The sequence below is a fragment of the Nuphar pumila genome, chromosome 12 (assembly GCF_984573655.1).
Source record: "Nuphar pumila chromosome 12, dmNupPumi1.hap1.1, whole genome shotgun sequence".
Taxonomy (NCBI): domain Eukaryota; kingdom Viridiplantae; phylum Streptophyta; class Magnoliopsida; order Nymphaeales; family Nymphaeaceae; genus Nuphar; species Nuphar pumila.
The window spans coordinates 15,215,182-15,238,719 of NC_143260.1; the positions used below are offsets into that span (position 1 = coordinate 15,215,182).

Below are 23,538 nucleotides of genomic sequence, written 5' to 3' on the forward strand. Positions count from 1 at the left end.
ATCAGAGTTATTCTTTCATTATCAGTGGATCACGTTTGGTTCTTGACTCAGATGTTAAAAATGCCTTCTTACATGGAGACCTCAAAAAAAAAGTGTACATGGAACAACTACAAGGATATAGTAAAAAGGATTCGACCAGTTATGTGTGCAAGTTGAACAAGGCCATATATGGGCTAAAACAAGCATCCAGGTCATGGTTTGAAAGCTTTTTACTTGAAATCCAAAAACATGGTTTTTGCAGATCTCATCTAGATCATTCCCTTTTTATTTATTAAGGTTAGAGTTGGATAAGTGTGTTACTTATGTATGTTGATGATATCATAGTTGCAGGGGATTCTGAGGAGTATATTAATGAGATTAAGGGGGTGTTGAGTAAGAGATTTAAAATGATGGATCTGGGAGATTTCAAGTATTTCCTAGGTATGGAAGTCGATAGGAGAAAAGATGCATTGTTGTTAACTCAACATAAGTATACAGTTGACCTGCTTACCAAGTCCAGGATGAAAGACTGCAAGCCGATATTAACTCTAAGTATGCCACAACAGAAACCTGGACATGATAAAGGAGAGATATTTGATGACCCCACGAGGTATATGAGTATTGTAGGCATGCTCTAATGTCTAACTTTTACTCGTCCTGATGTTGTTTATGCAGTAAATGAAGTTTCCCAGTTCATGCAGTCTCCATGCACTAGCCATGTTGAGGTTGCTAAAAGGATCCTTAGATATCTAAAGGGCACTCTTGGAGATAGACTTTGTTATCAAAAGAGAGACAAAGTGGAGAATATGTTGGCCGTGATGGCATATTCAGATGCGGACTGGACAAGAGACCCAAATGAAAGAAGATTGGTTTTGTGATATTGTATTTTCATTGAAAAAATCTAGTTTCATGGAGTAGCAAGAAGCAAAAGGCAGTGGCTCGTTCTAGTATTGAGGTTGAATACCGATCAATGGCAACAACTTCATCCGAAATAACCTAGATCAAGTATTTGTTGTTTGATCTAAACCAACAAATACCAAGCTCAATATTGTTTTGTGATAATCAAAGTGCAATTAAGCTCTCTCTTAATCCAATTCAACACGAAAAAATCAAACATATTGAAATAGATCAACACTTCGTCAGAAGCAAAATAAAAAGTAGGGAGATCACAACGTAGTTTGTTGGGACTAAGGATCAAGTAGCTGATTTGTTCACTAAAGAGCTAAGCAAGCAACAATTTTGGTACTTGAAGAGCAAGTTATCCATGGTTATCACCATGCACAACTTGAGGGATGTTAAAATGTAAATTATAACATATGTATAATAATAAGATTATATTATATTATATTATTATGTATATATATATATATTTTATTACCTTTTTTTATTATTCTTTATTTTATTTTTCCTCTTTGTATATCTAGTTCAGTTTGAGTTAGATATATAATCTTGTCAAGTTCTTAGTTAGAGCCGTTGGACTAGAGTCCAATGACTCTTTTTGGGAGAGCTCAAAGTGAGTTTTCCCCATTCTATTCTTGTATAAATAGGGGTGAACCCCTCCATTGTATGAAACAATGCTTCTTAAGCTTTTTTTGTCATAAATAAAGATTTTATTATTTCATTTGTGGTCTTCTATTTATACCCTTTTATGGGTTTTGTTTGAAGTGTCTCTAATAGACACTCTTTTGAGAGATTCAAGTGCTTTTGTGGAAGACCACAATTTCATTACATGGTATCAAAGTCGTGGAGATCCTAGATCTTGAAGAACTTCTGCCTTGTTTTCCATGACTCCCTTGCAAAAGGTGTTTTATCACCTTGTTCGTGGCTCAAGAATACTCTTTTAAAGAAAGGAGGAAAGAGAAGATTTTTTTGCTATAAAATTTGTGTTGGTTCTTATTCTCCTCTTTCTCTCTTTTCTACTCTCTTTTTTCTCTTCTCTCATCTCTTCTCACCTTTTTAAAAGATGGATGACAATGATAAGATTACCATCATATCCATGAAACTAAATGACACAAATTATGTAATATGGGCTTCGATTATGAAGCAACACATTTGGGAAAAAGGGTTATGGGGTATAGTGGATGGCTCCGATTCGGAACCTAAACTAGCTCTCACTAAAATGGAGGGTGATAAAGAAGTTCCTCTAACGGAAGGGGAGAAGATGAAGGCTTTGGCCACTTATGAAAAAAAATGGAAAGAATAAAGGATAGGGGATGCAAAAATCATGTCATGGCTAATTAATAACATAGACATTAAAAAATGCTCGTCTTGCCAAATTTGACTATGCCGATAAGGCTTGAGAATACTTCAAAAATATGTATTCCCTTAAAGATATTGCACATGCATGCAATTTACAAGACAAAGATTGGACAATGACTTAAAAAGACAAAACTATTCGAGAATATTACAATGAGTTGTTCGAACTTTGGGAAGAGTTGGTTCTTCTTGATCCCAAATGACATTGTGCCAAAGATATCGAGCTTCACCAAAAGCAACTGAATATGAAACATTTCTATCAATTTGTAAATGGTTTGAGGCCGAAGTTCGAATCCACCAAATCAGCCCTTTTACATAGTAGAAAAATTCCTTCTATTGTCGATACTATCGAAGAACTCACTACGGAGGAAAATAGACTTAGAAAAAGTATTTCAAAAGTTGTTGATGACTCTGTTCTAGCTGTGTCTAGACTGGAAAATCATACACGCACTTACAAGCTGCCTCGTTTTGGAAGACAAAATGGTGACTTTGACAAAAGAAAAGTCATTTGTCATCATTGTCATGAATCGGGACACTATAGGCCTTAATGTTCAAAGTTAAAAAGAAGAGAAGAAAAAACAGTTGCATATGTTGAATTTGAGTCAAAAGATCAAGATGCACTTGTATCTATGGCTCAATTGATGAAAATCCTTCAACCTCTTCTCAAAGGGGTATTTTCCTCAACTGAAGCGGTTGTTGTATTATTTTTCGATCCAGGTAACTTTTCTTGGCTTTTAGATTCTGGTGCTTCTTTTCACATGACCTCGAATGTCAATAGCCTATTCGAATGTCTCAAAAATAACCCAAGTGTGTCAATGGTTTTTACAGCTGATGGCACATCTCTTGAAATAAAAAGTGTAGGATGTTTTGAAAATTTTCAAAAATCCATTTTTTTATTCCAGAAGTTAGATATATCCCTAAACTAAATTTGAATCTCTTATTTGTTTCGCAAATATCTGACTATGAAGGTAATATCTCCTTCTCTTATCATGGTTGTTGGGTACAAGATCGCTAGTCAGGGAAGCTGATTGGGTAAGGCCATAGAGAAAGATGACTCTATTACATGGACTTTGGAATTGCTCAAGAATGCATTTTGTTATAATATTTAGAAATTAGAATTAGATTTATGGCACAAAAGACTTGGCCATCTTCACATGTTTAAAATTCAACATTTTTCAAGTTTGGGAAAATTTTGTAATTTTGAAAGTTTTTCTTGTAAAGACTGCATTCTTGGCAAAATGAAAGATTACCGTTTCATAGTAGAACTTTTGTTTCTTCAAGACCACTTCAGTTAATACATTCAGATGTTTGGGGATCCACACCAGTTATTTCTAAAGGTGGTTATGCATATTATGTCATTTTTGTTGATGATTTTTCTAAATATACTTGGATTTATTTTCTTAAACATAAATCTGAAGTTTTTGCTCACTTTCAAATATTTCATAAAATGGTTAAAAATAAATTTCAAAATGATATTTTCATTTTTCGCACTGATTCAGGGGGAGAGTTTATGTCCAAAGAATTCAAAGACTATCTCAATTTATATGGCATTGCACATGAAAGATCTTGTCCACACATTCCATAATAGAATTGCCTAGCTGAACGTAAACATCAACACATTATGGAAACTACTAGGACCTTGTTAATTGCAAATCAAGTTACAAAAGGGTTTTGGGCTGAGGCTGCCCTAATTGACACCTATCTCATTAATAGAATGTCATCTTCCTCATTAAAGAATATAACTCTAATAGAAAAACATGTATTATTCTAGATTAAGAGTCTTTGGATGCAAATGTTTTGTCTTCACTAACAAAAATGACAAACTCTCTCATCGTGCAATCCTATTTGCCTTTTTAGGATATGCTGATGTGTCAAGAAATATATCCTTTTTGGAAAAAGAAAGCTTCTTTGAATTCGAAAAATCCATGGATGTCATTGAATATTCTTTTTTAATTGATCTAACTTCAAAATCCAATGAATGAGATTTTGAATGTGACTTTGACAATGATCAAAGTCCTATTGCTATTGAAAATAATTTCGATAATGGAGAGCAAACCCATAGGAATGTTAGTCTACAATATTCAAGACGTAGAGAGCAAAATCTTCCATGTGCATTAGAAAAATATTTCGAAGTTTCACCCAAAAGGACGACTAGAATTTCTAGACCCCCTGAAAAATTTGTGTCTTACGAATCTTTTTCACCCACATATAGTGCAGCTATTGCATTAATACAATCATATGTTGAACCATCATTTTATTCTCAAGCCAAAAATCATATAGAATGGATGAAAGCCATGGAAACAAAACTAGATGCATTAAAAAAGGCCAACACTTGGACTATTAAAGATATTCCTCTAGGTAATAAACCTATAGGCCGTCAGTGCGTTTACAAAGTCAAAACCAAAAGTGATGGAACTCTGGAAAGGTATAAAGTCTGTCTAGTAGAAAGTGGATGGAATACCTATTTTCCTCGTGGGTATTTGATATCTGAATCTAAAATTGCTTTTGATATTGTTTCTAGGTCTAAAATTACAGATGATAAGAAAGTGAACACTGTAAAAATTGTCAACGTTAAAATGAGAATTGATGATGAAAAACTTTTCGATCAGAACCCTTTCTTATCTTTCCATTACTAGGCCAGATATAACACATGCTATTCACACCGCTAGTTAGTTTTAGCATGCTCTCACCTTGTGCATATGGGAGTAGTTTTGCGTATTATTAGATACTTAAAGTCTTCTCTTTCACGAGGACTCTTCTTGTCTGCTTCATCGTCTTTAAATTTAATTGCATATACTGATGCTGACTGAGGAGATGATCTCAATAATAGGCACTCAACGACTGTTTTTGTGTGTTCTTAGGTAAATCCTTAATTTCGTGAAGGTGCAAGAAGCAAAAAGAGGTCTCTTTTTCCTCCACCGAAGCTGAATACAGAGCCATGACAAACACCATTATGAAAGTTGTTTGGTTCAAACGATTGTTAGTAGCTATTTGAACTGAAGCGACACAAGCTTCAAAAATGTGCTATGACAACAAAAGTGCGATCTATATTGAAAGCCACATGACATTCCATGAGCGCACCAAACACATTGAGATTGACTGTCACTATGTAAGAGAGAAATACTTACATGAAACCATTGATCTGCCATATGTTACATCATAGTATCAATTAACAGACTTCTTCACAAAGCCTCTCGATGCTCTCAGATTTCACTTTCTCTTAGACAAACTTTCACTCATTGTACCGTAAGTTTGAGGGAGAATGTTAAAACATAAATTGTAACATATATATAATAATATTATTATATATATTTTTATTACCTTTTTTATTTTTTATTTTTTCTATTTATGTATCTAGTTCAGTTTGAACTAGATATATAATCTAGTCAAGTTCTTAGTTAGAACTTGACTAGCTATAAGGGGTGAACCCCTCCATTGTATGGAACAATGCTTCTTAAGCATTTTTTTGTCATAAATAAAGATTTTATTATTTCATTTGTGTTCTTTCATTTATACCCTCTTATGGGTTTTGTTTGAAGTGTCTCTAATAGACACTCTTTTGAGATATTTAAGTGCTTTTGTGGAAGACCGCCATTTCATTACAAGGGAGGTTATTGAGACGTGACGTTCCGGATTTGGATCCAGATTCAGATTGACGTGTTTGGGTTCTCTTCTTTATGTAATATTTTTTGTATTTTATGTTTCTATTCTTGCCCCTCTACCATATCTTTATTTTGTGTTCTAATTAAGGGTATTCTTGGAATGTATTCCAATCTTGATATAAAAGTAACCCACGACCCATGAGGAAGATGTGTGGAGAATATTTGTTGAAGCCTCTTCCTTTTCTTTTCTCTCATCTTCCCTCTTGTGAAGATTTGGTGATGTGACCAGCTTGAGTCTAGCTCGAGTTAAGCTTGGCTGGGTTTGAGCTGATCATCTGTACTTAAAAAATGCTTTGGACTTAAAGCAAGACTACTGGGATTCAAACCCAACACTCTTATGAGAAAGCCCAATTCCAGTGTTGTTAAAAGCATGCCTTAAGGCGCAAAAGGCGCGCCTCGCCTTGAGGCGAGGCCCTTTGTACCTCATGAAAGCTTAAGCTTAGTCTTTACAGTCCAGTTATATGCAAAAGAACATAAAACAAATCTTGCAGTCAACACGGAGGTTGGTGTTGTTAAATGTTAAAAGTATATATATATATATATATATATATATATATATATATATATATATATATATATACTTATTGTTTGCATATGTAATAAGTGAAACCCATTAGGGATATTTTGGACATTACACATTATGTAATTAGTTTTAGTATTTATTTTAGATTTTCTATTTCTTATTGGTTGTTGCTTCACCAATAAAGTATTTTTTAATTTATTTGTAGTTTTAGATATTTTTTATAGTTTTTTTAAGTTTTCATTTTTTTTTGAAGCTTACACTTTACGTTTACGCCTAGAGGCTTACACCTCGCCTCAGTTTTTGGTGGAGTCCCTCGCTACGCCTCAACACTTTTCACAACACTACCCAATGCTTTAACCGTTACGGTGAAACTTCTTTTGTTGTATGTATTATCAACAAAATATACATATACTAAATCTAAACACATTATTAACTATATGAACCGAGCTTAATCAAGCTAATCGAGCTGGATTGCCTGTTCAAGCTTGGTCATTTATTTTTATTGAGTCTGAGCCCTTGTTCAAGCTTAGCTCATTTATTTTTTTGAAGGAGTTCGAGCTGAGCCTGAGCTAGCTCAGCTCGTTGTGCAGCCCTATCTCAAAGTGGGAAACAACCAAAAACAAAGAAAGTCGAGAACATTGCATTTGAAGAGTGGACGACCAAAGACGAAGCCTTAATCAAGTGGATTAATTCCAGCCTGTCTGAAGAAGTCCTATCCCAAGTGATAGGCCTTGTTTCAACAGCTAACTCATGGAATAAGTTGAAATCTTATGCCAGGTCTCGTAGGCCAGCTTGATGAATCTTAGATATGAACTACTACATTGAAATAAGGATGACAAGACCGTATCTAAATATTTTGCTAAGATCAAGAATATATGAGATCTATAGACTTGATTCAGCAATTTGTTTGGATACTGATGAAGTCTACCATGCTCGTTGTGCACTCGGATGATACAAGTACTTTGTAACCATCATTCAACAAAGCCCCCTTTTCCTTTTGCTGTCTTAAGCTCTCCCTTTTTGTATCTATTCTCTCTTAGGTTATGTTTTGTCCACTTTTGAGATGAAGTTTGTTCTATCCTTTAGAAAAAATGGACATGAACAAAGGTTCATAAACAAAATTAAACATTTGGGACAGATCATCTGCACTATGAATTGATCGCAATTATCCTGGTGCTTATTAATATATCCCGTGTGCTTTACTATCAAACTAGCACATTGTTCACTGCTATTAGCAACCTTGCATTTAAAATTCTTGTGGTCAGGGAGATGTATGGTTTGGTGTCTTTATCCTAGTCAAGATGCATCTTCACAATCTGTGAAGGATATCAACTTTGGTGGTGTTACAAGAAATATTGAGGAGCAAATTACTCAGGTATGTCCCTATACTTCTAATAAAAACTTCATTCCCATAATACTTATGAAATTTTCCAAGTAATGTTTTTGTTTTAATTTGTGTATTGATTACATGCTGAAAGTTCATATTGTAGTGGCAATTGTTTGGATCCTTTTTTTTAAAACATATTTTGCATGCAAGATTATTTGGTCATGCAAAAGTATTTTCAGACCAGACCACTCTCCAAAAGGAGTTTATTAGTGTATGAATTTCTGGATAATCAACATAAGCGAACAAATACACTTGTCTGATTGTCATAGTACCTGAAATGGTCTGGGCTGATAAATGGCAGATCTCTAACACGGGTAGTCCCATTATTAGATCTAAAGTAAAGAATTATCAGACAGGAAAGAGATAGAACAGAGCCCAATAGGGCTAATATGCAAATCTACCAAATGACAGCAAATGGTTGTTAAGAATGATCATCTCACTTGTTTTAATTGTAAACAAGTAGGTTTCCCTAAACAATCTAGAAACATGAAGAGTTAGTGTAGTTGGACTTGACCTCACCATGAATCATAGTGACATTGAACATTTTAAGCAATTTATTAAAATATAGAAACATAGGGTTAAGACATGTCAATCTTTCCTACTAAGAAATGGACCTAGGACATCATTTACTCTAAGTAGGTTTAGATGTGTACATTAGCTCCAACCTACTATGTTAAAGAGGGCCTTCCTTCTAAACATCAAAGATCCATACAAGCTAATGTCACTTCTAGATAGTTTATTTGCTTATTTGAAATCACTTTTACCAAAGCCAAGCTAACCTCAAAAAAATGGACTTGAAGCTCAACTTTTGGATTGATCATCCACACTAGAAAATAGGTGAACCAACACGAGTCCCTCTTGCTACAACGATCAATACTTGATTCGTCAATACTTTGAAGGGAGTTTGCAATTTGAGTGTGGCTTTTCTGCAGACATACCATTGTATTGAGGTGTATGCAAGCAAGAAATTTTCTTAATTAATCCTATAATCATGGAAATGGCTTGAAAGCCATTGAAGTATTTTCTCCTCTATTAGTTTTTTGAAATTTTTAGTACTTGTGCAAAAGTGATTCTCAACATTATGTCAAGGTCCGATCCCTGGGAGGTTGGCCCTAGTAGATCAGGTACGCTTAACGGGGTGGGGCGCAACTTGGGGAAACCCGTGCAGGCTGCGAAAGGGGCAGCCATGACCAGGCAACAAGCTGGGATGGTGCAGCATTAGTGGTATCAGCAGTGCTGAGCATGAAGGCATGTTCGGGTGGATGCTGACACGCTGCACAAGGACAAGGAGTCGCTTGGTACATGTCATAGGGGGGGGGCTGGGAATGGCTAAGCAAGGAAAATGAGAGAGGCATGTCCTAGAGTAGGGGACACGACCAGAGATGCGTGGAAGGGGGGCGAATGGCTAGGGTGCATCCCAGGGCAGGGGGACACAACCAAGGGAAATCAATAGGAAGAGAGATGAAAATCTCACCTAGCAGGCTCAAAAATCGAGGCTGATGGTGGGGGCGGGAGGCGAGGGCGTTGACTAGAAGGGAGAAACACGTTCCCAATGAGCCGATGATGAGTAGGGATGGACAGATGGGTGAGGGAGCAAAATCTTTCCTCAAGGGAGTAATCACACAAACCAAGAACAAAATTTAGAGGTTGAACTCAATAAATCTCATTAAGAAATAAAGTAACTATGCATGTCTATTTATAGAAACAAAGAGGAATAACAGGGTAAAATGCATCCACAATCCCACCCTGGATGAGATTTTAGGGGGGCGTCTCACTAGGGTCCCAGCCTGAGCAGGACTCCAGGCTGAGTGTGTTACTCATAGAATCTTGGGAAAAGGAGATCTCTCTCTCTCTTGCATAATCCCAATTGGGCGGGACAAACTCCAGTTGGGCGGATCTGGTGAGGATCTATGGGTCAGACTTGGAGCATGTGCGGTTTGTAACAATCCACCCCTCTCAAACACGCATTGTCCTCAAGGTGGAAACTCCGGATACTCAGCAACTATCCGTTCTTCCTCTTCATAGGTCGATTCGTCAACCCCACTCCCGGTCCACTGCACTAACACCTCAGTAACTAAGCGACCAACATTCTTTCGTCTCCTCTTCTCAAGAGCTCTAAATGGATAAGGCTAGGCATCACCTAGGTTAGGTAAGGCCGAACTCCCGTTGGGCGGCTTTTCTTTGTATGGCTTAAGGCGTGAGATATGGAATACAGGGTGAACCTGGGCTCATGTTGGTAGGTCTAAGCGATAAGTCATTGTGCCGACCCTCTTCAAGATGGGAAAAGGCCCGTAGAAGCGGGGTGCCAACTTGTGTTGCTGTACTCGTCGTACTGTCCCTTGCTGGTGGGGCGACTATGAAGAATCTCATAAATAATCAAGTTTACAAAAAACTTGATAAGAACATTCATTCATCAAATGCGCTAAAGCGAAAATAACACAAAGTGCTCTAAGGCACAAATATCAAAACGTGCACTAAGGCACAAGAATATCAAATATTATTGAAAGAGGAACCTCACAAAAAAACTAATTTACAATGGGGTAATGACCCCTTATTTATAGACTGAACACATGCTGTAGCCGTTGGGCTACTTCCCAACGTCTCTAATTAGAGCCGTTGGGAACAACCCAACGACTATTCAAGTCAGTCAACTATGTTAACTGTGACTTGACTAAAAAGACAAAAAAAGCAAAAAATAAAAAAGATAAAAAAGAAGTATTACAAAATGTATTTCTTTTATATACGTATATACTTTAAATACATACATACATATATATACATATATATAACATGTGATATTCTAACAGTCCCCCCCAAACTTATGGTGCAATCACCGAAAGTTTGTCAAGTAGAGAATTGAATCTTGGTGAGCACAGTGCCTTGGTGAAGAAATCAGCAAGTTAATATTCTGATGTCACATAGGAAAGATCAATGATCTTTTTTACGTATTCTTCACAAACGAAGTGGCAGTCCATCTCTATATGCTTAGTTCTTTCGTGAAACGTATGATTTCGAGCAATGTATATAGAGCTCTTGTTGTCACAACATAATCTTGTAGGATTCTGAAGATGAATTCCCATATCTAAAATTAGTTGTTTGAGCCACACGATTTCCATGGTAGTAGTCACCATTGCTCTATATTCAACTTTCGTAGATGATAGTGACACCTTTTGTTGTTTCTTGCACTTTCATGAAATAAAGGATTCACCTAAAACTATGCAAAATAAAGTTGTTGAGCGCCTATTATTTGGATCTCCTCCCCAATCAACATCTGAGCATGCAATAAGATCTAATGAGGAGGAAGGTGATTGAAAAACTCCCTTATTTATTGTGCCTTTGATGTATTTGATAATTCTTATGACTGCACTCATATGAGCTGATGTTGGAGCATGTTGGAATTGACTGGCTATATGTACAACATGATCTATGTCTAGTCTTGTAATACTCAAATACATGAGACATCCCACGAGCTGTCTGAAAGGAGTTGGATTGTCCAAAGGGACTCCATCATCAGCTCACATATTCATTCCGACAATCTTTGGGATGTCAACAACTTTGTCATCTGATAATCCTGACCTGTCAATGATATCTAAAGCAAATTTTGTTTGTGAAAATATATACCTTCTGTTAGAGTATGATACTTCTATACCAAGAAAGTATGTTAGATACCAAGATCAGTCATTTCAAAAGAATTTTTCAAAAACTGTTTTACTTTCTTGATTCCTTCTTTGTCACTTCCTGTAATCAACATGTCATCAATATATAAAAGTAAACTTATAATACCTGTAGAAAAATTCTTAATAAATAAAGTTGTCCTTGTAGTTTCCATAATATGTCTATGTTTTCTTTCTGAAATGTCGTTTTGTTGTGGAGTTCTAGGACACGATCTCTGATGCAAAATTCCTTCATTTTTTAAAAACTGTTTAAAATCATTTGACAAATATTCTCTCTCAGAGTCGGTTTTGAGAATTTCGATCTTGCTTTCAAATTTATTTTTAATCGTGTTATGGAAAGTTTTGAAGGTTGCAAATAACATCAGACTTACAAATCATCAACAAACACAACATAGTAGAAGAATCCTTCTTTAGAAATCACCAGAGCAGGACCCCACATATCCGAATGAACCAACTCTAAAGGCATTGAAGAGAAAAAGGTTCTTTGTTCATAAGGTAAGGATGTCATTTTTTCAAGTAAACATTCTTTACATTCAAAATTATCTTTACAAAGATCCTTAGTAATAGGTTCAAAATTCAATTTCCTTATATTTGGATGTTGAAGTCTATGATGCCAAATTTTTATATCTTTTGTTTGGGCAATATTACAAATTGATTTCTTTGGAATACAAATGAAGTTCATATAATAAAAATCTCCTAGCCTAGAACCTTCCCCAATCAATTTTCCCGACTGACGATACTGCACCCAACATTTATTTGATGAGAAAATGACATCACATCCATGATCCGAGATTTGATAAACAAAAAGTAAATTAAGATGAAGTTTTGGTATAAGTCTTACTTTTGAAATATAAAACTTGTGTTTTGTCAAATCATTTTTAAAATTTTCAACACCCTCTATTTTTAGGGAAGTTCCATCGGCAGTGGAAACAAAGGATGCATTTGAGTTATATTGACACTCAGATAAAATAGACTTGTGTGGGGTCATATGAAATAAAGCTCTCGAATCAAGAAGCCAAAAGCATATACCAAGAGTAGAAGAGGATGCAATGGCCGCTCCTGAGGTAGATCCTTTAAGCAATGGTTGCAATGCCTCTGTTAATTGGGATAATGATTTGGTGAGATCTTTGAGATTCAGAGTATCTTCGTCTTGTTTTGACGAGGTCGGGACGATAAACCCATGATTTTTCAAAAAAAAAAAGTTGGACCTGGGTTAGATCCAGATCTGATCCATACCCGAACCCGGGTACGCCGTTGTCTCTCCCGTGCTTATTTAAAGCGGGGGGTGGGGGTGCAAGGGTTTCTCAAACCCTGCTCCCCCTGCCTTCCTCTCGCTCCGGTCGCCCTGCCTCCGCCCCACGCCATGCCTCTCACCCCGTTCCTCTTCCTCCCTCAGCTCGTCGGAGCCCCCTTTTGCCGGCGATCTCCAGCCGACCCCCAGATCCTCCGCCATGTCCACCCTGATGCCGACACCCTCTCTCCCCCGCTCTTTGTTTTCTTCTCGAGCACTCTATCTCTCCTGCTCGTGTTCCGGCCACCCAACGCAGGCAACACGCCCAAGGTAGGGGAAAGTTACGTAAAGGACAATGGATGAATTAAAAATTAAAGCAATTATAATTAAAAGAATTAAAAATGGAAAAGAAAGGACCAAGGACAATATATATGTATATGTATATCTATATATGTATGCCTTTAACTCAAGGACGCGGTTTCACGATCCTTGTCCTTTTTACTTTTTTATCTTTACTTCTTTCTGTTGTCACCATGCTTGATATGCCCAGACTTTTCTTTTCCGTATTTACTTTTTTGTTGCCGCTGCTTGATGTGCCCATGCTTTTCTTTTCGCATTTACTTTTCGGTCTTTACTGCTTTCCGTTGCCGTTGCGCTTGATGTGCCCAGGCTTTTCTTTTCGCATTTACTTTTGTCTTTACTGCTTTTCGTTGCCACCTCGCTTGATGTGCCCAGGCATTTCTTTTCACATTTACTTTTCTGTCTTTACTATTTTCTGTTGCCACCACGCTTGATATGCAAAGGCTTTTACTTTTTCGTCTTTACTGCTTTCTGTCTTTACTGTTCTTGTCTTTACTTCACCGTCGCACTTTACGTGCACAGGTTGCTTTTGCATTTATGCTCTTGTTTCTCCTTGCTGGCTCCCTTAGATCGTAGACTAATATTTTTGGGTACTTGTTACTCCTTAAATGCAAGTCTCGCATGGCACGCAATAGCACATACCATTTTTGCTCTTTTCGAAAAAGATGTGAATTTACGTATAGGTGTTACGGTCTTGAGAGGAGGTTTCCTTACACGGATTTTGGCATCTTGGGTACGTAGTCTTGCGAAGCAAAGTTAGAGAGTGTTGTGGGTTGCAACTTAGCAACTAGCTTTTCCTCAAGTTGGTACACTTGGGAGAAGTATTTCAGATTCATAGAGATTCTAAACCATGCATGTTGTTTCCTGTTTCGCAAGTCTAAGCATGTTAATATTTGAATTTCTTTCAGCATGTACTTGTGAAACTCTATGTTAGGTTATCCTTTGAGAAACCCATGCCTCTATCATCATAGCTGTACCTTTAGACAGGGAAGATATGTTTGTACTACGATGAGTAGGATGAGAGGTTTGTGGTAACTTCGAAGCGTGCAAATGACACAGTGTGAAAAATCATTTACATAAAGATGTTTTGCCTTCATAGGCAAGATGCTCAAGTTGGTCTGAAAGACCAAAGCATGTCAAGACAAACTAAATATTTGTTGCATCTTTTCTTTCACAACACATTTAAGTTGTGATTTCTTTTTTAGAAACTCATACCCTTCTCATCGTAGCCGTACTTTTAGATATGTACGGTATGTTTGTACTACGATGAGTAAGATGAGAGGTTGATGGCATTCTCGAAACGTGCGACGAACACTTTGTTGAAATCATATAAAATGGTGATAATTCACCTGAAAGACCAGAGCATATAAGATGAGACATCAGTTAAGTAACCCCTAACGCGCCCATTCGCCTCTTGTTTTCCATCAAGGAAGAGGATGGATGGTATAAAAACTTTGATGGGCAGGTTGTTAACAACTACCTCTCGGACAAATGACTCGGTGTCCCCAGTCATCGGAGTTAGGGGACGGGACTACTTGAAATTATCCTATGCGGTAGATCCCATGGACTTTTGCAGAAGATGGATGCATCCTTCGAACGAGTGGCCTTTGGAGAATCCTCTGTTGGTCACTGATCCGGGGTATCATAAAATACATAGCATAATAAACCCCCGGTTCAGTCTCGACTGTTTTTATGTTTCACGTTTGTGCATACCCACTGGCCAACTAATATTGAAACAAAGAATATCATGTTCACAATTTCTGCTTAAATGTGCATTTTTGATGGATGAATTGCTGATTGTATATGCTTATGATCTACGTTTGTTAATTGCTTTAGTTAATTGTTCTCTACTTGTGGAACCAATTGTACATGCTAGAAATATATTATTTTCTGCAGAGTTAACTGTTCATGCTAGTGTAGCTTAAATTACTGTTTAAAATTGTTTATCATGTTAGTATAATATATCTTGCTTTAATTTTGGTTCTCTATTGTCTTGCTTGCGTACCTATCAGTTTTTCGTGAAGCTGACCCATTTTATGGGCGCAAGTGATGAGTAGGTTTTCTTCAGACAACCGATGGCGGGATGCGAGATGGCTTGAGACTTCACTCCTCTGCTCGCAGTTTTGTATCTGGGACACCTGTTGGAGTTTTGTATAAGGAAAAACCCTAACTTTTGTACAACTGATAGTTTTCATAATAAATATTTGGCTTACTAATTGTCTTGTTAAAATGCTTTTGATAATGATAGCTTGATGATAGATTTTTACGGTAACGTGCTCAAAGTTGTCAACTTGTTTTGCTTTTCAAAAAACTCGTTTTTGCTGATAAAAACTCTGAAAAATGAAAGGTTTTCTAAGTATTTTTAAAAGTTTATAAGTTTGAAATTTTGGTACGTTACAACGACAACTCGTTTTTCTTGAGGCCTATAGTCCTTGAATACAGGACAATGAGGCCTAATATGGCCAGGCTCATGACAATTATGACAAATTATTTTTTATTCTCCTCTATTCTTGTTAAAATGACGAGATCTATATGGCTTGATATAATGTCTCGGTTTGGAGGCGGCAAGCGCGCAATCCTCTTCTTGACCATTGCTAGAAATAGCAAGAACACTATCATTCTTACTCATGTTTAGCCTAGTCTCTTCTCCACCAAGTTTAGTGAGAATCTCATGAATAGGAGGAGGCGATGAGGATGATAGCAATGAAGTCCTAGTTTGTTTAAACTCGGGTCTCAATCCATAAAGAAATGCAAAGAGTCTATCTTCTTTAACTTGAACTCTCTGCATTTCAATATACTTACCTTGCCATTTGGGTTCAAATTGAGCAAGTTGAGTCCAAATTGATGATAACTCCATAAAATAATCTTTTACATTCTTATCTCCTTGTTTAATATTTGTAGTTTTTTTTAGAGATAATACTTATGAGCCATATATTTTTTGGTAAATATACCTCAAAGATATTCCCATGCTTCATTTGCCTTTTTGTAATACAAAAGATTTAAGACAATTTTTATCTCAACTCCACTTAGCATCTATAAAAGAATCTTGGCATTTTTCATGTCCTATTCATCTATTTTTTTGTAATATTCTTTCATTGCTTTGTCCTTTTCTTCGAGACTTCTCTCGACACCATTTTCACATATTGTAATTTTACGAGTGGGTTCAAGAATAGTACCTACGTATCCCCACAAACTTTGACCTTTTATGAATGTTTCCAAATGTCCCGTCCTAATGATGTTATTGCTTCCATCAAGCTTAAATGGCAGAATAAAATTGGAGTTGCTTGTATTGTGCGGGAAGAATTCACCTATGTGGGAGAAAAATCGTTTGAACCTCGATATTAGACTAATGCTTTTGAGTCTGAGCTTGACCCAAGTTTCATCAACTAGGTCTAAACGAGCAACTTCAAATGTAGAAAAGACTTTTATTTTTGACCTTTAAATTCAAGCGAAATTCAGGTTATTTTTTGGTAAAAATTCAGAATTTTATAGTCATGTTATATATCGTTGGATGCATCTCAGAATGCCGAGCGCAACGATATGTTTTCCGAATTCGAGTTTTGATTTTCCCGAAAATTGCGTTTTTCTAAAGAAGTAGTTTACCGGTTCAGATCTAGATTTGGATCGGACTCGATCCGGTGGATTTCATCCAAATTAATATGGATCTGGATTCTATCCAAGACCCATATTATTCTGGATTTGGTTCAGTCCAAAATTTATTTAGATTTTTGGAGAAAATTCATTAAAAAACTTTAAATTAGAGTTAATTAAGGTTAAGAAGTCTCCCAAGTTAATTTGACTATTTTTGAAAACTTTTAGATAATTATTTAATACTAATTAATTAATTAATTTTATTCAATTCCAAATTTTTAATTATATGGATGATTAAGACTTCTTAAAAGAGTCCTTATACATGCCTAAGTAGGCTAAAGTAAGTTTTAGAAAGACCTTTTAAAAAATTGGAAACTTTGAAAATTCAACCTAAAAAGCAGTTTTGAAAATTTTAGAAAGAGTGAGAGTCCTCAAAGGAGGAAACTCTCCTTCTCCAGCCCATCTAGAGAGGTCTGTAGAAGGGGGGGGGGGGGCGAGTCACTCTCCTCTTTGGCTCTTTAAGCCTCAAAAAAAAAAAAAGAGAAAGAAGAGAGAAAGGGGAAAAATAAAGAGGAGAGAGAAAGGAGGAGCCTTCTTTTCCAGCCTTTTCACCAATTGTTTTCCTTGTTTCTTTTCGATTCACATAAAGGTACGGGTTTCCTCTCTTGAATCAAATGAGAAATTGAATAGATGGGTTTTTCATGCATGATTTTGATGGAAATCCATGAAAAAAGATTAGATCTATATGTTTACTCTAAAATATATGAAAGAGGATTTATCTTCCATGGATTTGTTTTAGATTTGATTCACCTTTTAAAAAAAATAAAATTCTGTATATGTTTTCTTTTACGTTAAAATATAATTTATTTCATAATGAGAATAACTTGTTATGCGCTCGTATTATGATGTTTTCCTTGTTCCATGGGGGGTACATGATATGACTTATTAGATGCCTATCAATAAGTGTTAAATAAATTTCTTATGTGTGCATGTCTTATAAAAATCAATATAAGCATATCAAGAATGGGTACATGTTCTCCAAACAAAAGACTCAAAGCCTCAAAAAAAGGTTCTATGTTTGGACTTAAGAGTATAAATCATCTTCTCCATCAACTCCACTCGACACCAAATCCATCATTAGTAGCATTCACTTGTGTTGATGAGCCAACACCTCCATTTTCTTGATCTTTATTATTTTCTTCTCACACCTTACCAATTCCATGTCCATATTCTCTTGTTGAGAATCATCATCCTACATTTGTAAAAGAAAAGCATAGTCCTACTCAAATAAAATGTTCATTATAAACTGACAAAAGGGTAAGACATTTAAATTATTAAGTAGAGCTTAAATTGATCAAATAAACAAATAACAGACACTTCACCAGCTACACCATTTTCCACATCTTGTATGATCCAAGAGTCAATTGGATTGTCTAAGAAAATATTGTCCAGTGACACAGGATTGGAGTTTCCAACACTCAAGACTTCTCCCTCAGTCTCAAGTTGTAATGAACATAAATTAGATCATCAATCGTTTTTGCTGCAACCTATTGCGCCTCTTTGTATGCACTTGGTCAAATGTTCTCCAATTCGACTCACATCCACTGGAGGAACAAGTATGGCTAAGGATGTGTATTGCAATTTTTCGCAATTCAAGGAGTACATTCCCCATGTTCTTAACAAACACAATATCTATGCACCTGGTAGTTCTTTGGTTCTAGTCTTCACTGCTAAAGGTTGACCAAAATCAGAGGTAGCACATGTCAAATCATTGATCTAAAGAAAATTATTAAATCAACAATTTATATTGGGCGAACCGGTTCAAAAAACAGATCTGACTTGTCGACTCTGTGCCAAATCGGTTCATTTCGTCTCAGTCCTGAATCAGACGATTCAGGACTAACTTGCTGGGTTGTCGAGTTGGGCGATTCCAGACCGATTCACGATCATGGTTAAACCAGGATTTGGTTGAATTGGTGACCCAATAAGTTGACGATCCAATCCGACTTTGGCGATTTCTGAGTCAGATCTCCGAGTTTGCCAACTATGCTGAAAATACAAAACTCCTAAAATCTAAAGCCGGATTTAACATCATTCACCCAATAAATTGCTAAAATAGAGATTAAATGACAAATCTCCTAAACTCTAAAGCATATCCAGAAAAAAAAATCAAATTTAGCATCATTCATTCAATAAATTGCAAATATATAGATTAAAATACAAAACCCTTAAAATTTAAAGCGTATAAAAAATTTGTATATAGCATCATACACTTAATAAATTATAAAAATAAGGATTAAAATACAAAACCTCTAAAATCTAAAGCATATAAAAAAAAAATCAGATTTAGCATCATTCACTTGATAAATTGCAAAAATAGGGATTAAAAATACAAAACCCCTAAAATCTAAAGCATATTAAAAAAAACAATTTGGATTTGGCATCATTCACTCAATAAATTGCAAAAAAGCTTCAAGTATGCCACTTTGACAGAAAGACTGCTATTCAGAAGCCCCGATGTGAAGTTTCCAATGCCCCTAGCTCTAACAGTATATTAATGAATGACCAACTTCCTTCAATCGAAGATGGCTGGGCTGGTGGGCCCACTTTTACACTTCAGCACAGTGATAATACTTGACTCACCGTGACTGAATGGAGGTTCAATGAGGAACCACCATTCAAACACTTTGGCTTTTGCACCATGAAATTCAAAGCAAGGTTTCATGACAGAGAGGAGGCTCATTGATTCTTATTGGGTTTTGAAACAATTCAATAGAATTGGCATAAAGATGACAAGTAACCATATGATCCCATAGACCTCTTTTGGGAATTCTGATCTTCCAAAAGAATTGATAGCTTATGCTTCTTCCATTATCATTTCAATGATCATCTTTTCCCATTCTGTTGATTGACAAATCACTCAAATACCCTTGAGAAAAATACCCCTGACAAATATGAACAACCACTGACCATCATGTACAAAAAGCTAGCCTCCTCTTAACACATATCCAGTTAGGTTTCTGATTCCAAGAGAAGATTGACACTTCTTGGGGTAGATTTATCTAGTCTATTACAGACATTCCAAGAGAAGTAAAGAAGAAGCTGTGCATAATGGAATAGGTTGTTGTATAATATTTTCATGTTTTTGGCTGTGATTCTGGCTCTTTGTATTGGAAAAGACAAGAGAGAAACATGTCTATAAAATCTTTGCAGGTTAGATACCTGAACAATATGGTGATCAATTCATTTGCAATAGTGGATGGCATGATGTCACATTAGCATGTCTCTTTAATTTCTTTTTTCTTTTCCTGGTATCAACCCCTTTTGTAAAGATGATCAGACAATAATTTCTGAAAGTTTTTAGGTGGATGGCGAGATGCCAGTAATGAACTTTGTATTGATAGATGGCACGTGGAATAATTCTGCTGCAATGTTTAGGCGCTTGAAGGTAAAATTGAGTCTTCTGATTATGACAGATCAAATCATATATTCATATTGGATGTACTATCATGTTCAAAATATATATTTTTTCAGAGTATGATTTGTTTTTTGTATCATTTATTACTTATTAGTGCCATGATACTTTGATTGTAGACCACATATGTGATAATAATGCTCTAATAGAAAAACTTGTGCTTATATGTAAGCTTCAACAATGATTTTTTGAAGCTGTATTTATTGCTTCTTCTATATTTTATTTCTTGAACAGTCAGTCTTCTGTTTTTACATTTATAGACAATTTGCTTACTTTACTATCTTAGATCTCTTTTACTGAAAAACTATGTGGTAATGTTTCTTTGACTGCGTCATTATTTACATAAGGTTCTTTAGTGGTGGGATTTGGGGTTTTGAGTTGGACAGCTTTTCTCCTATGTCACATGGACTCTTCTAACAGGGCACCGCACCCGCACCCAGGGGGGTGCGACACTTGGACACAGCTTCCTTTATGTTAGGTGAAGTCAACCACACTGAGGTCCATTTCTATCAAAAAAGTAGATTCAGTTAACCCTAATCAAGTCCATTTTTATCTATATTATATATATAAATACATAAATGCACACAAATACACAGTGTTAACTCAAAACTGTTAAACATTATATATATCCTTCCTGCACCCCTACACCCAAGTTTTTTTAAAGTACCGCATCCGCATCCGCATCCGCATCCGCATCCGTACCCGCACCCGCACCCGCACCTATGTGACATAGCTTTTCTCACATGTAAACCCAGTTTTTAGCAGGGTGACTGATGGAAAGCAGACGGATAGGCCTATTGAGGTCGAGAGCTCCGCCTTGACCATTTTCCTACCAGTGAATAATAAGAAAACAACCACTTTTTTGAATTCCTGCCATTTTCTGGCAACCCATGAAGTACTGCAGTTTTGATGAAAGAATCTGCAGTTTTGATGAAAGAATCTGCAGTTTTGATAAAAGAATCTGCAGTGTTGATCCTGTACATTCATCAAAGAGATTTGTGATTGCAACCACTGTTTCCATTATTTTAGAATATGCCATTGGAAAAATTAACTAATTCAACAACTCCAAACTGGGAGCATTCACCTGCTGCATGTATAATATGCAATTCATCTAAATGTTCTGCAATTCAGCTTCCCATGTCTGAATGTGTTCCATTGGATCTTTACCATGCTGTTTCAGCCATTCTAAGGTTTTTCTTCTTGAAAGCTTTATTGAGCCGTAACTTTAAACTACTACCATCTTCCTTCTGCCTTCTTCTTCCACCGGAACTTGGTTAGGCCATCAAAAACAAGAATTCTTTCTCACAATATTTCAAATATAACAGGGCTTCTTGTCTTCTTATCGTCCCACTGGCTACAAATCATATTATGATCCATTACCATCATCTTTAGCGATATTTTAAAACCCTTTCAAATCATAAATGCAATCCATACATTCACGGGGCACCAGAATATTTTTTTTTTCAAACATGGCTTCTTTCACTTATTATCCCAAGTGAATCTATCTCCACCAAATGGTATATCATTGAGTTTCCAAGCTAAAGTTTGTTAATTTTTTCTCCACCTCTCTCTCTCTCTCTCCACCATGTTATCATTCTCAAATAATTTTCTCTGTTTTTTTTAATTGGCTGCTGTTTCTTGCATTCCTTACCGACTAGACAGTTAACTCAATTTCTTTAGCATTTTTGGAAAGCTCGAGATGTTTGAATTAGGGTTCTTCTTGCTGTCTTTGATTATTTTCTTTTCAAGTTATTTTGTCATACTGGTTACCCACATCAAATAACTACTGTGGAGAGAATCATGCAGCTTTTGCCACTTCTTCTCTCCCATGAATTTACACTTTTTGCCGGCATCTTACTGCCATGAAGAATGCTGAAATCTCGAGACTGCTTATTTTTAATCACAGCTCATATTATCTTTGCATAAAATGATGTGAAATTGGTTGCAATCACACTGCATTGCGCAGTTATGGAACTGGACGTATAAAGTAATTGATTGAATGATCCCATGACATAAATTGAGGAGGCCTTGTGTGTGCAGGGAACATGTGATGCTTTCCTATTACTACCATCATGTTTCATTGATATATTTTATTATTTGATTTGTGTGTATTATGCCTATTCACCTGTTGAAAGAAAAATACAAAGTTTCCGAAAGCTTAAATGGTTTATGTGCATAATAAAATGTAGTAATGAGTCAAATGTATGTGGATATGTATATAATGCAAAGCTCATCCATCTATTATAACCATGCTTTTAAATTCCCATGAATTTAACTGCTGTCTAATGATGTGATATGGTGAAGATCACCTTCGTTTGGATTGATTTGGTGCAGTATGTTTGTTGGTTGATTCCCTAGTGGGCACTGCTTAATTGCAATTACTGAGAGTTGTTTGGATGGTACAGCATCGTGCAACAACGGTGTGGGGAGAGGAAGCTCTCAACTCCATTTCTTTAGTCATTCCAAGCACATCAGTTATGCACAAGCTAAGGTTTTGCAGCATTTGTTGCTCCCAGTTGTGGCATTGAGGCTTGTATTCTTTCTGAATTCTGACTTGTGTCCTTGTTGGTATCGATGCTTGTGAAACAGGCCTCAGCCTTCAGGGGATCGTTCATGTACTGCAGCTGCTGCCGTTGACCTTTTAAGTGAACTGCACCAGCTGCCTCAGCTGTCTCTTTTGGGGCTTGATAGAACAGCAGAAGCTTTGAATGATGCTTTGGAGATTCTTCTTAAGGCACTTACAAATCGGCGTCTTCGTATGGGTAGGTCCATTACACGGACTAAACGAGCAAGCAGCTGCCACCATGAGCCTACCAAATTTTGATTCCATTGGCTCTTTTCACTGTAAACATTTCCCTTGTTTTGTGTAGTTATTCATCGAGCACTCAATATATCCTTCAGTTTCTGAATGAATTGGCCTTCCTCTTTTGGTTAACGGCTTTGTTTCCTGCTGCTTTTCTCTACTGTCTGAAGGCCTCCGTGTCTTACCATACATTTTTACTGCATTTGTATGGAACTTTAATACAGCCAATGCTAAATCACAATTTTTCAAAAATATTATGTTGTTAATATGTGTTTTCTGAGAAGCCATTACAAATATCATCATTTAATGGCTAATCCGTCATCATTGCTTGGAAAATATTTATTTCAAACTATCCTATAGCATGTCAAATGACCTTAACAATTTTATTATATTCCCAAGTTTTCTCTCTTTTTACATGTACAGCTTGTTTTTAGAATATCTCTTTACTGAAAATTTTTATTCAGTTCTATTTTTTATCCCTTTGTTGCATTTCCATCAAAGTATTAGTGTCAGAACCCCTTCCTCAGGGAGGGTCGGTTCTGCAGGGTTGCATGAAGGTTTTGCCTGGGGTGTGAATCCTAGGAGGGGGCGTCGGCA

General features: G+C 36.3%; 1 protein-coding gene across 3 annotated transcripts in view; it reads left to right on the plus strand.

The window, feature by feature from the left end:
* LOC149820094 (DTW domain-containing protein) overlaps positions 1 to 23,073 on the plus strand; it is an 85,036-nt gene extending 61,963 nt beyond the window's left edge. The window contains exons 5-8 of one of the 3 annotated variants that reach the window (XM_089982494.1): positions 7,686 to 7,795; positions 20,028 to 20,111; positions 22,544 to 22,629; positions 22,728 to 23,073. In XM_089982494.1, coding sequence (XP_089838620.1) covers positions 7,686 to 7,795; positions 20,028 to 20,111; positions 22,544 to 22,629; positions 22,728 to 22,962 — 515 coding nt within the window. In that variant the 3' untranslated portion in view covers positions 22,963 to 23,073. Of the gene's footprint in view, positions 1 to 7,685; positions 7,796 to 20,027; positions 20,112 to 22,472; positions 22,630 to 22,727 lie in introns of those variants that run through there. The other 2 variants (XM_089982495.1, XM_089982496.1) reach the window with 2 other exon arrangements.
* The last annotated feature ends 465 nt before the right edge of the window (positions 23,074 to 23,538 follow it).